Source organism: Tursiops truncatus, chromosome 1 (assembly GCF_011762595.2).
Source record: "Tursiops truncatus isolate mTurTru1 chromosome 1, mTurTru1.mat.Y, whole genome shotgun sequence".
In the NCBI taxonomy this organism is placed as follows: domain Eukaryota; kingdom Metazoa; phylum Chordata; class Mammalia; order Artiodactyla; family Delphinidae; genus Tursiops; species Tursiops truncatus.
Window position 1 is genome coordinate 150816927 of NC_047034.1, and position 12661 is coordinate 150829587.

The window sequence follows — 12661 nt, forward strand, 5'->3', positions numbered from 1 at the left end:
CTACTTCTCCACCATCGGCTCGGCTAACTAAATGGGGGCCAAGAAAAGGTTTTGGCTGCCATGGAGGCGTGATCTTAATTAGACAGATAAGATCACTCTGAAACGAGGTAACCAGGAAATCTTACCAGATCTGGGGAAAGCCCAAGCCCTCTGAGTTCCCGAACACTGTTCTGGGTGGGTTTAGTCTTCTGTTCCCCTGTTGAACTTGGCTATTTTACAGAAGGAAAAAAAAGTTAATTTCTCTATGAAAAGGAATTTTCAGCTGTGACTTTTCCCCGAACCTCTTTTTATAATAGGTAATTTGACCATTTACCTAGTTTAGTTTTTATTTTTGTCAAAGTTACACATGCACATATTTGAGAGTCAAGTAGTTCTGTACGGTTTGTCCTAAAAGCAGTAGTAGCAGCCCTGTCTCCCCTTTCCCCTTTCCAAACCCTAGAGATAGCCACTCTTTCACTCTTTTTTATTTGAAGTACAGCTGATTTACAATGTTATGTTAGTTTCAGGTGTACAGCAAAGTGAGATATATATATGTATATATATATCTTTTTCAGATTCTTTTCCATTATAGGTTATTACAAGATATTGAACGCAGTTCCCTGTGCTACACCGTAGGGCCTTCACTTTCCCACTCCTGGATGATCCTCCTAGTATGCTTTCCTGCTACTTCTTTGACATTTAGTTTGAGGCATTTTCTATTGACTTCCTGTTGGGTAAGGAATCCACTCTTTTCATTCCCCTGCCCCCATTACACGCCCTGCCCTGTGTATGCAACCCCTATTTCATGATCCCTCTTCAGTGTTTACATACTTTTGAGTATTTACATACTGTGTACCATGAAAACCACGTGCCATAACTTTTCCTTTCTGGCCCAATTATTTGTTTTCCTTGGTTGGTTTTTTGGTTTTGTTGATATGCTGAGTTTTCTATGTACTAAATTTTCTTCATTCTCCTCTCATACTTAAAGATACATTTGTTGGGTACAGAATTCTAAGTTAGAAGTCATTTTCCCTAAGAATTTTTAAGGAAACAGCTTCACTGTCTTTTAGCTTTCGGGATTGCTGTTGAAGTCTAATGCCATAATGACTCTTGGTTTTTTTCTTTAGAGTTCTTTTTAGAATTTCTGCCCTATTATTCCAAAATTTCACAACAATGTGCCTTGGTGGGGGTCACTTTTCATTTAATAGGCTGATCGTTCAGTGGGCCCTTCCAATCTAGAAACTTCTATCTGGAAATTTCCTTGAATTATTTAGATCAGGAATCTGAAAACTTTTTCTATAAAGGGCCAGACAATAAATATTTTAGGTTTTGTGGGCCACAGTCTCTGTCACAACTACCCAACTCTGATTTTTTTTAAATTAATTTTTATTGGAGTATAGTTGATTTATAATGTTGTTAGTTTCTGCTGTACAGCAAAGTGAAACAGTTATACATATATATATATATATATATATATATACCTATCTATATCTATATATCTCCACACTTCTTTAGATTCTTTTCTCATATAGGTCATTAGAGTATTGAGTAGAGTTCCCTGTGCTATACAGTAGGTTCTTATTAATGTTTTAATACAAATGGGCATAGCGGTTTTATTTTCAAAAACAGAGGGTGGGCTGATTTGGCCTGTCTGTTGACCTCTGGTTCACATCACACTTCCCTCTCCATTTCTATTATTTTTTTGAAAATCCCATTATTTGGATCAGAACTCCTAGACCAGCCTCTAATTCTCTTGCCTTTTCTCTCCTATTTTCTCTCTCTTGACCTTTCTTCTCTACTTTCTGGGTATTTCCTTAAACTTCTTTTTCATTCCTGCTATCCAATTTTTAATTCCCAGGAATTCTTATCCATCCTCTGAATGTTCTCTTCTTAAGGTACCCAGCTCTCGTTTAACAGACGCAGTTTTACCTCCTCTTAATTCTGAGGATATTACTGATATGTTGCTTTGTTTTCTTTTTCTAAGGTTTCCTTTTCCTACTCCCTGCAGAGCCTCAATTTCCTCTGTTTTTTCTGTTGTTCTGGTCTCTTGCACGCTAAATGCTTTCTCAAAACGTCTGGTGATCACCGGCTGCCGGCTCACTCTAAAAGCTAACCGGAAGTTCTCTGAGTGGGTGACCTTGTCCACCAGGGTCCTCACTGCGGGAATCTGGCTGGTCTGTTTTCACTGAGGAGCCTCTGAGGGCAGTGTGTTTTCTCCTGGGTTAGTTGCATACCCCAAGAAGAATCTTACAATCTCCTACATAGACGGTCCCTGCCTGGCTGTGATGATTCTGCAAATCAAGTAGCAGAAATCACACTGTCCCTAGTGCCTGCTCATCCAGAGAAAGCCTACATTCTCTGCCAAGATGGGAGAGGGACTGATGCCCAATTGTGCATAACAGGGAAGGGGATGCCAGGGTCTAAGTGCTTCTGAAACGGCAGTTATAACGAGTCCCACCCCCAGCCCCAGAGGTGCCCGGTGCTGTCCACTCCTGAGTCTTTGAGGTTCTGCAGGGCAAGCAGGGTTGCTTCCCTGCTTTCTCTGCTGCAGGCTTAGAATCCAGCTCTCCCAGGTCTGCTCAGTCCATTTCTACATGGCCATCTGCTTTCTGCCTTCCTAATTTTTGTCACTACTGCCTCCATTCAGAGTATTTTATCTTTGTGAATTTTTGCCTTAAAAAGAAATTCCCTCTACTCCAGTTGTAGTGGAGTTTCATCACGTAGTAAAGACAAATGGACACATGCAACCCACTGTCTTTAACTGTAATTCCCCTGATTAATTTTCCAAATGTTTTCCATTTGATCTTTTCAAAAAGTATGATTATAATAATTTAAAATTCACAAAGAAGTGTTTTATTCCCTGCTTCCTCAAATATTTGAAACAGATAAGGAATGAAAACCATCCTCTCCTCCCTCCTCTCCATCCCCCAAAGTAAAGCTCTGAATGCCTTACCTGAGGAACTAGACTGACATGAATGTTACAGAAGTTCTCTCTTTTGACCTTGAACTGGAATTGACGGAAGGCCTCAATAAAGGGCATGCTTTCTATATCTCCTACTGTCCCACCAAGCTAGAAGAACAAAGTTAATTTAGAGGTTAAGCACTAAACCTTCCTTTTGTGGTTCAGGTGTCTAACAACCATACTCTGTCATCTCAATTCAATGATCAGTAACAGTGTAATGCAGACTCCCTGGGCCTATAAAATGTCATTTAACATACTGACACTGGACATTTTTCTTTGTGCTAAAAGATTACTTCTTATGATAGGTTCAACATTCCCCAAGGTTATCATGGATCTTTCCACATCATTTCAAGAAAACGGTCAGGTGAAAGACGCACTAGGAATTTTATTTGTATGAAGAGTCACAAAGCAAAGAAATCAAAATCTTATCTACTTAGCCATAAATAACTTCTATATTAAAAAGCAGTTATAAACCAACTGCTGGAACTTTTGAGTCTCCTGTTTTCACAGGAACACGGAGATCCAACAGCTAGGATCAGCAAAGCAGGAGTACAGAAACTAAAACCAAAACAGGCTCATTCAGAGGGATGAACATTCCTGCCAGAGGAAAGCTGAAGGTCGGGTCACCTGACTTTCTCAAGAGACAGACGAGAATGCGTCATGCCACTCTTAGGAACTGCGTGAACGAAGTATTGCTTTCGATGGTGCAGCCACTCCACGTGATGGTGACTGTGCCCTTACCTGCCACGCTGCCCTTAGGAGGGTCAAGGGGTTCACAGGCAACTGGCTTATCAGTTGCTGGTGGGTGACTAAGGAGGAGAAAATGTACATCTGGTCACATGCGCAGGTACCACGGAGTTCCAAACAGACTCAACAAACCTCAATAACACACACTTGAGGCTCCAGGCCATCTTCATCCACGGGTATTAACGCCTGTCTCATTACCCACTCCTGGATTGCATCTGTGATGTGCGGGACGACTGAGGAAGAGAAAGGACATACGTGACCTACACGTCCCATCCCGTCCCATCCGCATCAATTGAGGCAGACACACCCTTTGTGACAACAAACTGCAGAGTAGCAGTGGGCCGTAACAGTATTTTCGAGACCCCTCTCAAATGCCCTTAACAAATCACACTACCCCCGGCCTGCCTTCCAGATTTCCTGGTTGTGACTAGAAGCCCCACAGGAGAGTAGGGACTCGAGGGGTGACCTGAGCCACCCCAGAGCAGTGGCCTCAAAGCGGAATCTACCCGGGCCACTCCTACTGCTTACAGCTGGGGTGGGGGCGGGGGAGCATATCACACCCTTTTTCAAGGACAAGAGAGCACCAGGACCCTGTTCCATTACATTTCCAGCTTACCCAAGGGTGGATAATCTACTGCAGAGACAGGGAAGTGCAGCAGTGGTCGGGAGCACAGCATCTGGGGCCAGAATGCCTGGATTCAAGTCCCAGTTCCACCACTCGTCAGGTGTGGGTCCTTGGGCAAATTACCTAACTATTCGTAAGTTCGATCTCCCTATCCGTTAACTGGAGGTAAGAGCTTCTACTTCCTGAAGTCATGGAAATGTAGCGACAGAGCACTGGTGAGATGCTGAGCAGAGCCCCTGCGTGACGGTGCTCATGAACCCCAGCCGTGGCTCAGCTCTTTTGAAACCACAGTCGTGGGGCTCAGAAGGCCAGCTCCTAAGGGGCAGAGATTGCTGTTTAACTTGCTATGTACAGAACCGGCAGTGCCTCAAGCACAGGATATTACCTATTCCACACACAGCAGCCAGAGTGGTCTTTTAAAATGCAACTCAGAGTTCACCACTCCCAGGCTTAAACTCCCGAATGGCCTCCCACAGCTCTGAGTAAAATGCAACCTCTATGCCATGGCCCTTCAGGGGGCCCCGTGGAACCTGGCTGCAGCCCACCTCTCCCACCTGCCCCTTGGTCTCAGTGCAGGAAGTCTCCCTCCTGGTCCCTGACCAGCCCCCTTGCAGCCGAGGCCCTGGGTCTGCGCCGAGCACCCCTTCTGCTCCGAGCACCCCTTCTGCTCTTCCCAGGGCTGGCCTCCCAGCTCAAACGCCCTCTCTTGGAGGCTTTCCCTGACCACCTGTCCAGACTGCCTTCCACACCACTCTCTCTCTCTCTGTCTCCTCACTCTATTTAGTTCCTTCTCAGCTCCTATCAGACAACTCACTTCACCAGTTTGGTTTTTTCTCTCCCAGAAGGTAACCTCCATGAGGACAACGGCCTCACTGGGCTTGTTCATCATGCACTCCCAGTATCAGCAAGGGTCTGACCACACTGGGCACTCAAGAAATCGCTGATGAGTGAACAAATGAATTAATACACTAGAGGCCTAGAACAGCAAACTGTATGATCAAGATCACTGCAACTCTTAATTGATCCCGTTCTGTGTTGGGAACTCAAGAGAAATACTCGACTGACTGAGCTCCTTTAATTCTCCCAGCAACCCGGATAGGTAGGTACTGTTATTATCCCCATTTCACAGAAAAGGAAATTAGACCTCAAAGAGGGGAAGTAATCTGCCCATGTTCACAAAGCTGGTTAAGTGGCAGAGCTAAGACCTACACATGACCCCCTAGCCCAGAATCCGGCCAGGGTGGCCCCAGGGGAGAGACAGCTGTCAGCGTGACCCTCAGCGTTCAGTCCAGTAAAGTCCAAAGTCAAAAGCAGATTTATTCTCATGACTCAGATGAGAGCCACTCTTCAGCAAGCCCCCAAATCTGGACTTATGCCATCATACTAGACCTGTGGCCTTCCAACACCCACTTTTGAAAAGCAGCGCTAGCCTCAAGTGATCGCTGTGCAAAACCTCCACCCAGCAGACAGACAGACGCTGCACTGGTGAAAGCTCAGGAGGACCCAGAGACCTGCTGCTCAGACTCCCTCTAACCCATGACCAGCCCAAAGGCCAATGGACACAATGGGAGTCCTTTTCCTTCTCCCTGTCTATACACAGAACGTCCCAGATGCGCGACATACACCGTCTGGCTGACTGCCCTCACCTAGCTGCTGTCATCACTTCACACTCATCACTGTGGAAAAACAACAGAAACTAAAACCAAAAAAGGCTCATTCAGAGGGATGAACATTCCTGCCAGAGGAAAGCTGAAGGTCGGGTCACCTGACTTTCTCAAGAGACAGACGAGAATGCGTCATGCCACTCTTATCGGTACAATTCATACTAAGCAAACGTATAAATGCTGAAAAAGGAGAACTGCACGAACGAAGTATTGCTTTCGATGGTGCAGCCACTCCACGTGACGGTAACTGTGCCCTTACCTGCCACGCTGCCCTTAGGAGGGTCAAGGGGTTCACAGGCAACTGGCTTATCAGTTGCTGATGGGTGACTAAGGAGGAGAAAATGTACACCTGGTCACATGCGCAGGTACCACGGAGTTCCAAACAGACTCAACAAACCTCAATTACACACACTTGAGGCTCCAGGCCATCTTCATCCACGGGTATTAACGCCTGTCTCATTACCCAAATCATGAAGCTGGACTGTCAGCTTCAATGCCATTCACAGAGAGGCGGGAGCCTACTCAAGTTACTTTTTGAGTAAACAGCCATGCAACTCTGAATTTTCAACCGAAGACATGGTTCAGTAACAATACCTTGATACTTTCATGATGAAATTGCATAAAAGGCACATTTTTATACACAAAAGAAATTAAACTGGCTAAGACTTTTAAACCTTGAAGGCAAATCCAGTATTACCTTGGACGGTTTTCCCCAAGTAATCTCCTTTGCGTTCCTTGTTAATGACGTACTGATAGATCTTTCCAGTAGTCAGATTATTGTCCTTGGTGAGGCGGATGTCAAGGAAACGTTCATAGTTACCCAGGTCAAGGTCTACTTCCCCACCATCATCCAGCACAAAAACCTCACCTGCAGTGAACAGTGATAATGGTTAGGGTGCGTGAAAGATACAAATACCATGGCACAACTTGAGTTCCCAAATAAAACACTTGAAAAGAACAAAGTCTGCATTAACTTGACAGGAAGCAGGGAAATTTATTTCCAGAAAAGTAAATATGACAAGAAAGAAAAATCGCCAATCATTCTGCAAAAGGTTAACTCCATACTTCCAGTTTATCGCCAAACTCAGTCTGAATTAGAAGATTCTGTCATGAAACAGCACGGAATGAACAGAAGGAAACTACAGCCAAGCAAGACACAGGGAACTTTACATGGTATGGCATCCGCCACCTAAAGAAAAAGAACTTTTGTCTCAGGTCTCCTACCTGAGCGGAGAAAGGTTTGAATGTGATAAAAGTAGGATTTGATCCAAAAACCTAAACAAGGTATATATGTTACAGTCGTGTTGATTATAAAAATCGGCTTTTGGGCCACACTTCAGTCCAAAACAAAGGTGTGAAATTGCTCAAGTTACCTCCTATTCCTTTGTTTAACAATCATTCCTTGAAGTGTCATTCTAGAAATTCTGCCCCAGACGGGGCCTTCCTACCATCACAATGGGAGACAAGCCCCAAAATAGGAAAGTAAAAATGGTCTTCTTTTTCCCTCATCCTCTGCTCTAAGGAATGCCGAAATATTACTCCAATTTTTTCCATCCTTCCTGACACTATTTATTACATAAAGATTTTTGCTCTGATGACACTCATAGATTTTTACTTCACATTAGAAAGTAGGAGTATGAAAACAATTTAAAAACTTGAGGGACTTCTCTGGTGGTGCAGTGGTTAAGAATCCGCCTGCCAAGGCAGGGGATGCGAGTTTGAGCCCTGGTCCAGGAAGATCCCACATGCCGCGGAGCAACTAAGCCCGTGCGCCACAACTGCTGAGCCTGAGCTCTACAGCCCACGAGCCATAGCTACTGAGCTCACGTGCCACAACTACTGAAGCCCGCGCACCTAGAGCCTGTGCTCCGCAACAAGGGAAGCCACCACGAGAAGCCCGCGCACCGCAACGAAGAGTAGCCCCCGCTCACTGCAACTAGAGGAAGCCCGTGCACAGCAATGAGGACCCAACACAGCCAAAAATAAAGAAAGAAACAAACAAACAAATAAATAAATACTTGAGAAGTATTTTTTAACATGTCTCAATAGTACATCTACCCCCAATTTTAAGAAATTACTCTTAGGCGATTCAGACACAGTTACTCATCACACAGTTGGTAGTAATCAGCAATAACAAAGAAGTATAGTGCTGTTTCCCTACCCTACCTTAACGGTTTCTCCTTTTCACTCACCTCGAAGGATGCTTGTTTTTACTATCCAAACTCTGTTAGCAAAACAGAATCTCAAGCATACAGATCATCGAAATTCAACATCTATCCGTTGCCTGAATCCCTACAAGTGGTCCTTTGGCCTCTGGCTGAACACCTCTAGCAAAGGGAACTCACAAAATCTTCACCCCACTTTTGGAGAGCACTTACTATTATAAAGATCTTACACTGGGCCAAAATCCATGGCCTTACAACTTCTATCCACCCATCCTACTCCTAAAGATTGGGGCCACAAAGTATAAACATAATCCCTCTTCTCAAATATCTGAAGAAAGTTACTGTGTCACCAGATATCTTTCTTCAAGAGAAGAGACAAACTTTCATTCAGCTACCTAAAATATCATTCCTAATACAGAAACCACTGAACTCTAATCACTCCATTGCCTATTAAGATTTCTGCTTCTTCTCTGTCCAACTGAGAAAAGCATCACTCTGCTATGCTAAGGACCCCTCTCAGAAGGCAGGAAGTGGAGGTCATGGAATGCAAAATACACACAATTTCCAGGGGCTGACAATTTCTCTCACATATTACATAATTATTTTTAAATAAGAAAAAAGAAATGCATTTTGCTTACCATGCTCATAAGGAGAGAATGTTCCTGCATCAATGTTAATATACGGGTCAATTTTAATGGAGGTTACATGTAAACCACACGACTTGAGTATTGTGCCCACACTGCTGGCGATGATTCCTTTTCCAATTCCTGATATGACACCACCAGTAACTAGAATGTACTTCATTTTACTTGTTGACCTGGGAAAAAGAAAAAACATACCTCAACAAATCAAACTGATCTGGGTTCAAATCCTGGCTCTGCCACTTACCAGCCATGAAGTCTCTAGGAGCCTCGGTTTCCCTATCTGTCACATGACTTTGGAAGGTTGTTATATGGGATCCTAACAAATGTTTCTTGGATCACTCGATGGCTTTAGTCAAGTATGACTTGAAAAACAACTGCTAATTAAATAATACAGCTTTTGTTTAAAACTTTGACAGCTAACAACCTCGAGAGCCAACATAATTAAAAAAAAAAGCCAGCTCTGTTGATAGAACATTATGCCCCCAATGCTGGCTGGCACTGCCGCCAGACACTGGGTTGTCAGGCAGGTGCTTCATTATTTTCCCTACATGGAGAAAAAAATTTCAATCTTGGATGAGCACTCCAATTCCCCATGAAAGAGATAATGTCTTTGGCTAAACTAAAATTTATCACCAAGAACACACAGCTCCTCTAGGTTATAGAAGACCGCATAAAAGAACTTCAACATTTAAAAGGAGTAGCAGTTAAAACTAAAGGTCTTTTAATTAAAGGTAGCTCTCTTCTGAAATGTAATAACTTGCTCCTTGCCAGCAATCTCTCCCAGGTATGCCATGAAGAGAGACTATATATATTGGAGGAAACGGACATCCGACAATAAACCAGTCTGAGCACATAATGGGCAGAGGACTCAAGGAGAGGGGAGATTAAATTAAACCCTAAGAGCCGGACAGTTGTGGCAGGGAATGGAAGAAACAGACTTCACGAGAGATAAAAGAGATGGATGGACGCAAGAACAGCAGGGGCAAGAGGTGAGCAGACAGACAGCGACAGGCTCGCCAGGGAGAATTGATCACTGGCCCCGGTTTTGGAGGCTCAGAAATAGCATTTGGTCAGTACACCCGAATGTGATCAAAATGAGAAACACAATCACAAGGAGAAGAGAATGCTTGCTTTGGCATATGGTCTGGGACATTTTCCTCCTCTGGGAACACTTCTTGTGAAGCCAAATTATAATAAAAATAAGCTAAGAAGGGAACAAGGAAACTGGGCAGTTCTGCTTGAAGCATTCCACCTCCCTGCTCCGCTCTGCTCCTGCCCAAGGCAGGAATCAACATACTTGGCAAAGAGATGAGAACGCTCAGAATGTCTTCCCCCCTCAGACAGCAAGGAAAAGACCCAACCATGTCCTGCTCTTTCTATTCTGTTGCAGCACTCCCAAAAGCATGCTCCTCGGTTTCGTCAAAATGCACGTGGGATACCCAAAAAGGGCTCTATGGACAGATAAATCAGAGAAATGCTGGTTAAACAGTCAACTGGTTTCTTTAATGCAAGACCTCTGGGAGCCTTTAATAAGCTAATGTGCACTGTGATCTCCCAAAAGGGATATACAGTCAGCAGTTTCCCTAAACTTGTTTGACCCCAAGTCCCTAATATTTGGGGGAAACACTGCTCTGTCACTTCACAGCTGAACAGTGCCTTATTGACATGTGAACATCAGACCTGGCTACATTTTAGAGACATCCTAACCAGGCATATCCCTGAGACTATACCCTGGACTCACTGACTAAATTTTGGATGTTCCAGAAATTCCTCAGCCATCCTGCGTGGGTTATAGAGTGGGTTACTTCTATAGAAGACTCATCTCATCCATTTGCATTTGATTGGCCCCAATTTTACTCTAAGAAGACAACACCTCTCTTTAGGGGAGATGCCTGCAGTCCCCCACAGTGCCCTGCAATAAATATTCTAATGTACTCAAGAGGCCAGGCAGGAGAGGCTGATGGGACCCAGTCACCCCATGTATGGACTACCCTGTAGGTAAGTGCTACTGTGCTAGACACTTCGGGGACTACAAAAATTACTCAGATTTGGGCCCACAGCTCAAGCTGCAGTCCATTTAGAGAGACAGAACATTTACAAATAAATGAGTAATCCAGTGATGGTAGGAAGCAGAGGGATGATGTGTGACAGGTATAAATGGAAAAGGAGAGCAGAAAGCTTTCAGTAGCAAGACCAGGGTAAGGACTATGGCCCATCAGAGAAAGGTGAGAGGAGTGAAGGGAGGAGAGGAACCAGATGGTTGCTGCTGTGTTGACCTGAGACTTGCAACGGCCTTTAAGGGAAAGGGAACAGCGTGGACAGGAAGGTACAGCTATCTACAGAACACAGAGGGAGGGCCAAGGAAAGACACTGGGGGTGAGGGGGTGAGGCGGAGATGGTGGGAAATAAATAGGAAATTTAGACAAGGGTCCAAATCATGGGGCAACTTGAGTGCTCAATCTGAACTTTAGTCTGAAGGTGATGAGAGACATGGGAAGGTTTTCAAGCACAAAAGTAACAGAAATCAAGATGCATCAAAGGAATTCATCAAAGATGACACAACAACAAAGATGTTGTTATTAAATGCCGAGAACCAGTTCCAGCTCCACCACTTGTGTACTGGGACCTGTCAAGTCACAGAAGCCGCCTGAAGCCCAAGTCCTCACATCCGTTAAACGGGGTTGAGAATCTCCGCATCGCCTGTGTCACAGGACTGCTGAGGATTCAAAATTATAGAGTGTGGATGTAAGTGCGCCACGCACACGTAGTGAACTTCTTTAAAATGCAGCATCTTCGTTCTGGGCGGCCGGTAAGTAAGGAGGCCAGCTGTGGGGCCGAAGCCGACCTTTCCCCGGCACCTGGAGGCCGTCCGGCTCCGCGAGCTCCCAGGACCCCTCCGCCCGCCGAAGTCCGGGCGCGCCGGAGGGGGCCGCAGCCAGGCCGCCGAGCCCATCCCCCACCGCGGCGGGCGTGGCTCGGACCTTGATCCCCCTCTAACGAAGCTAAGGCCGTGCCTTAAGGCCGGAGGGCGAGGGCCGCGGCAGTCCGAATGGAGCGGCGACCGCCGAGCCGCTTGGGGCTGGCTGGGCAGAGGGGGCTCCCGAGCCTCTACGGCCCTCTCCGTCCCACGAGCCACCCTGGCACCCTGGTCAGGCGAGACAGGCCGCGCTGAAATGGGCGCTGCCGGGACCCGCAGCCCTGCACCCGCGGCCTTCCCCCGCCGCCCCACGCCCCCCGCGGCCGGTCTCCCCGGCGGCGCCCGGCCACGCGGCCCCGTGCGCGGGAGCCGGCTCCTTGCCGGCCTGGCCGCCCGCCCCACTCCCTTTAGGCACGCAGCCCATTGGGCAGGCCGGCGGGCCACCTCACCCCTGATTGGTGGGAGCTGTGTCTGTCACCGGCGGTGGGGCTGTCCCGCGCCGGGCTCTGCTCCTGCCTCCGACTCCTGCACGGGAGAACAGCTCCCGCGGGATCCCTGGAGTCAGCCTACCTGAGGCCGGCTTTAAATCCTGCCGTCGGCTTAAGAGCTGAGAGGGCGACGCTCACGCTGAGCCCCCGGCAGCCAGTGCACCAGCCCGACCGCATGCGCCGGGCAGTCTTTCACGGAGGCGGGCTCTAGGCGGTGCGCACGCAGAGGCGGGGGGCGGGGTGGGGGCGCGGGCCCGCCCCAGGGCGGGACCTGGGTGCGCCGGCCTCAGGGTCCGGAGTGCGCCGGCGCGAGGCCGGCGCGCTTTGCTAGTAGTGCTGCCTGCTTCTCCGGATCAATTTCCCAGCGCTGCTGTCGCCCGGCAGACGCAAGAGGTACGAGACGGGGCAGGTCATGGCGTCTTTGCCTTGTAGCCTTTGTCACAGCCAGTGGTTCAGGCTTCCTCTTTTGA

General features: G+C 46.8%; 1 protein-coding gene across 6 annotated transcripts in view; it reads right to left on the minus strand.

Annotated features, from left to right (window-relative positions):
- Window positions 1–12414, minus strand: part of CTPS1 (CTP synthase 1) — a 30485-nt gene extending 18071 nt beyond the window's left edge. For 3 of the 6 annotated variants that reach the window (XM_019938023.3, XM_019938021.3, XM_019938022.3), the window contains exons 1-5: window positions 8781–8959; window positions 6675–6845; window positions 3821–3921; window positions 2933–3049; window positions 126–209 (exon numbers count right to left, since the gene is read on the minus strand). In XM_019938023.3, coding sequence (XP_019793582.2) covers window positions 126–209; window positions 2933–3049; window positions 3821–3921; window positions 6675–6845; window positions 8781–8946 — 639 coding nt within the window. In that variant the 5' untranslated portion in view covers window positions 8947–8959. Of the gene's footprint in view, window positions 1–125; window positions 210–2932; window positions 3050–3820; window positions 3922–6674; window positions 6846–8780; window positions 8960–12152 lie in introns of those variants that run through there. The other 3 variants (XM_033837027.2, XM_073791295.1, XM_073791288.1) reach the window with 3 other exon arrangements.
- Window positions 12415–12661: the final 247 nt, after the last annotated feature.